The sequence below is a fragment of the Myotis brandtii genome, unplaced genomic scaffold (assembly GCF_000412655.1).
Source record: "Myotis brandtii unplaced genomic scaffold, ASM41265v1 scaffold1612, whole genome shotgun sequence".
Taxonomy (NCBI): Eukaryota; Metazoa; Chordata; class Mammalia; order Chiroptera; family Vespertilionidae; genus Myotis; species Myotis brandtii.
Window position 1 is genome coordinate 1,771,795 of NW_005355890.1, and position 4,373 is coordinate 1,776,167.

The following is a 4,373-nucleotide window of genomic DNA, read 5'->3' on the forward strand; positions in this document are numbered from 1 at the left end:
TCACCACCTGCCTGGGCCCCTCACTCCCTGTCCTCACCTCTCCTCACCCAGCCTCAACCCCACGGCCCACTACTATCACTCTTGCGCCACCTCAGCACCTGGTCCCCCGCTTGCTTCCTGGACACTCCCAGCACAGCCCCCACTCGCATGAATCCTCTCCAACGTCACACCCAAGGTGGCCAGGAGGCCTCACCGCTGCCAGTCTCACCGGAACTGGTGCCACTAACCTCAATCGAGTAGAACTGGTGCTTCCCAGAAACCCCGGGGCGCTGCCTCGTGCAGCCTGCTCCCTCTCTCCAGAGCTTTCGTTCCCCTCCCCCCACTGCCACCCTCCAACCCCTCATCCTCACTAAGAAAACCAAAGCACCGCCAGAGAGTTTGCGGCCCCCAACCTGCGCAAGGAGCCTGCGTGTCGCTGTGCGTGGTCCCTGCCCCCACCCCAGCAACTAGTCCCACCCAAAAGCTCAGGGCTCTTGTTACGCCAGGCCAGGCCCCTCGTCTGCTCCCAGCTCACTCAGATCTGAAAGGCTCAATACACAGCCTCAGTGCCCGACAGCCCCACCCTCCCGCACTGCTCCAAACTCAGAGGCACGTGCAGGCTGCCCCTGCAGGAGCCAGGCGCTCTTCTGCTCAGCCAGCGCAGTTCCAGAGCTCAGGGCTGTTTCCTCATTTGTAAGTGAGGACAGTCCCTTCTCCGGGATTGTGAGGAGAAAATCGTGCAGAGCGGAGCTGCAGGGCACCGTGCACGCTCACGTTTAGCCCTGGGCACTTGCTGACACCCAAAGCACAGTGCTGTGTCCCGCTCCACTCGGGCAGGTGTAATCCCCAGAGCAGCCTCCAGAGGGCGCCGCCACCACAGCTCTGAGAAGCCTGTACTCAAGCACTGCCGCCAGTGGACGCCACGGGAGGCTGCTGGGCCTTGCAGATGAAGAGGACCCAGCACACAACAGGTAGCTTTCACACCCCTCCTTACCCAGGGGACTTGACCCAGCACCCCTCTTTCTCAACCACTGAGACTCCAGAGGCTTGGAGAAGTGGGCATTACGTGGGTGTGTGCGGGAGCTGGAGCTCAGGGCTGGAGGCCACCCTCACAGGTACCTGGCGGGGCATCCGGCAGCTCCCAGGAGGGGGCGGAGAATTGGGACATTCCCCCCTGCAGAGCCTGAGAGTGTTCCCAACAGCGGTGCCCATCCCCCCCAGCTTCCTCACCATCATCCCCAGCTTGGAGGGCGGGTGCCTCACCTGTCCCATCTGAGCTACTGGAGTTGGAGGCTGGGCAGGATGGCCTTCAGCCCTGGCAGCCACCCCCTGCTGCCAGACATGTTGAGTGTGCCCTGTCCGGGTTTGTCATACTCAGTGGTCTTGTGGTCCTGGCCTCGGCCTGCTCACCTGGTAACTAAGGGGTGGTCACACTAACTGCCCCCCCAGGGTCTGAGGTTGTAAGCACCCCAGAAGGCAGGGTGAGATCCAGTGGAGCTAGGAAAGGCCACCCATTGACCAATCTGAGGCCAGAAGTCAGGGATCTGCTACCCCAGTGTCCCCCTCCCTGCCCAAGAGGGGCACTGCCTTCCCACTGGCAGCCCCACCCCAAACACGCCCCTGCCTCACCAGCCCTTGAGAAGGTCACGCCATGTACACCTCAGGGCAGTGGATTCACACGGCATTTTATTGGATTTTCTGTGGGTATCTGGATGCCTCAAGCTACTAGCTGGCTTCTCAGCCCCTCACCCCGTTCTTGGCCTCCACTCTGGGGCCCAGCTGGGTGCTGCCAGCCCTGCCCTGCACCAGCTTCTCCTAAGGCCTTCCTACAACTGGACCCCAGCCCTCGGGCTACCGAGACAAACCCCACTGCCACCCTCTGAGCCAGGCTGCCCCCATGGGCCCGTTCTTGCATTGGGCACAGCCAAGCTCTCCTGAGGAATGGGCTTCCAGCCCAAAGCCCCCTGGCAGTGCCCCCATCTCAGGCTGCATCAGACTCTCCACAGCATAGTGCAGAGCTGTGGCTCCAACCTACAGCTTGGTATTAAGGTGGAAAGAGAAGTGGGGTGCTGCATAGGTTGTGGCAGGTGGCACGTGCCATGCCGATGAGGCTGGGCAATGTCTGTGGCGGAGGGTACTGTCGAAGGATGCTGGGGGGAAGTGCATAAGGCCAGCGGCCATGGGCGAGGGGGCTGTAGTGGCCAGGAAGTGAGCCGGGAAGGCTGGGATGACCAGGGGGCTGAAGGGGAACGTAGCCTGGCCCTTTAAGGGGTCTGGGGTGCCAGTGAAGTTCAGCGGGCAGCGCATCATGGTGCCCCTGTAGGCCTCTGGGAGGGCAGGCCCCAGGGCTGGGCCCAGCAAGCAGGAGACGGCCAAGCCAGGCCCCACAGACTTGGCCCCACACTCCTTGGCATCTGCCTCCTTGAGAAAGGGAGGCACTGCCTGCAGTTTTTTGCCACCAGGGACAAAGCCCTCTTCCTCTCGGCTGCGCTTGCTGAGGCCTGGGCTGCCAGGGAAAGCGGGCAGGGGCACGGGGCTCTCAGCAGGAACCTTGGCCATGGGGGACACCCAGCAGGCTTTGGGCCTGGGGCAGAGGCTGCCTTTTCTGGAGCCCCCTCTGTGGAATGCAGAGGGACGGTTGACATCCCCACCCCACACCAGCGCCGACTCTTTGACTGGCAGCCCCTCCTCTTTGCCAGGGGATCCCAAGAGCACCCCATCTTTGAGATGGGGAAAGAAGTCCCGGGGGTGCTGGCTGATAGGCTTGAGCACCTTCGTGGGGTAGGCATGGAAACAGCCAGTGAAGGTGGGGGCTGGCGGGTGGGGGCCTGCCTGAGCCTCCTCCCTGAGGCTGCCACCAGGGCCCTGTGACCCCTCCTGAGGGGCCAGCTGGTGCCTGTGGTTCTCAGATGACCCTCCTGGGCTCCGGGGACTCTCTGGGGGGCGAGCAGCCGGGGACGCCTGGGGCTCCCCATTAGGGCTACCGGCCCCGTGGCGGCAGCTCTCCTCCTGGCACTGCAAGGCTTCTGCCTTGCTCACCTGGGCCAGGAGCTTCTTTTTGGCCAGTGGTGACATGATGCCATGTGTCTCTTTGCAGTAAAAACTGGACAGGAGCCGCTTGTAGGCCTCAGGGCAGCCGCTGGCACCCACGAAGGGCAGAGAGGAGCCGGGAGCTGGGCCTGGTTGTTCGGTTCTGTCCTGGGGTGGCTCCTGGCTGGGGGGCCTCACCAGGTCGATGGGGTCGATCTTGGTCTTTCCTGGCATCATCTAAAATGAGAAGAGGGCAGCCTCAGGGCTGGGCGTGTGCCATGCGTCCTGCAGGGAAGTGGTGCCAGCAGGGCCCAGGGGCACCCAGCAGCCTCTGTGCACCACTTTTTGTTGTTGTTTCTTATTTATTTATTTTTTAAATGTTGAAGTAATGCAACTTATCCAGCCACTGAGTAGGCTGGCTAGAACTGGCACTAACTCCAGATTACTCCTGCATACACTGTCCCCCCTGCCTGGCCATGAGCACAGTCAGGCAAGGTCTACAGTATGCCCTCTTGTTTTTTTAAATCCTTGCCTGTGGATATTTTTTCCATTGATTTTCAGAGAGAGAGGAAGGGAGGGGGAGAGACAGAGAGAGAAACATCAGTGTGAGAGAGACATGAACTGGTTGCCTCCCGCACGAGCCTGCAACCGAGGCACGTGCCCTTGACCAGAATCAAACCCGAGACCCTTCATTCCGTGGGCTGACCCTCTAAGCCAGTGATGGCGAACTTTTTGAGCTCGGCGTGTCAGCCTTTTGAAAAACCCTAACTTAACTCTGGTGCCGTGTCACATATAGAAATTTTTTGATATTTGCAACCATAGTAAAACAAAGACTTATATTTTTGATATTTATTTTATATATTTAAATGCCATTTAACAAAGAAAAATCAACCAAAAAAATGAGTTCGTGCCGAAACCGGTTTGGCTCAGTGGATAGAGCGTCGGCCTGCGGACTGAAGGGTCCCGGGTTCGATTCCGGTCGAGGGCATGTACCTGGGTTGCGGGCACATCCCCAGTGGGAGATGTGCAGGAGGCAGCTGATCGATGTTTCTCTCTCATCGATGTTTCTAACTCTCTATCCATCTCCCTTCCTCTCTGTAAAAAATCAATAAAATATATTTTAAAAAAATGAGTTCGTGTGTCACCTCTGACACGCGTGTCATAGGTTTGCCATCACTGCTCTAAGCACTGAGTCAGACCGGCCAGGGCTCTGCACAACGTTTTCAAAAGGTGCCCAGGTCTCGGAATGGACAGCCTGGTGTCCGGAGAGTGGAGTTAGGCTGGCGGCAGACCCCACGGGCCTCAAACAGAGAACTTACACCAAGAGATTCGGTGTCCTGGGCAGGGCGCTGTGCGGCCATGCT

The 4,373-nt window shown here is 59.4% G+C and overlaps 1 protein-coding gene across 4 annotated transcripts in view; it reads right to left on the bottom strand.

Moving 5' to 3' along the window:
- Window positions 1-1,644: 1,644 nt before the first annotated feature.
- Window positions 1,645-4,373, bottom strand: part of ARID5A (AT rich interactive domain 5A (MRF1-like)) — a 7,558-nt gene continuing 4,829 nt past the window's right edge. For all 4 annotated transcript variants that reach the window (XM_014536431.1, XM_014536430.1, XM_005862235.2 and 1 more), the window contains one exon: window positions 1,645-3,246. In XM_014536431.1, the coding sequence (XP_014391917.1) occupies window positions 2,011-3,246 (1,236 nt within the window). In that variant the 3' untranslated portion in view covers window positions 1,645-2,010. The remainder of the gene's footprint in view (window positions 3,247-4,373) is intronic.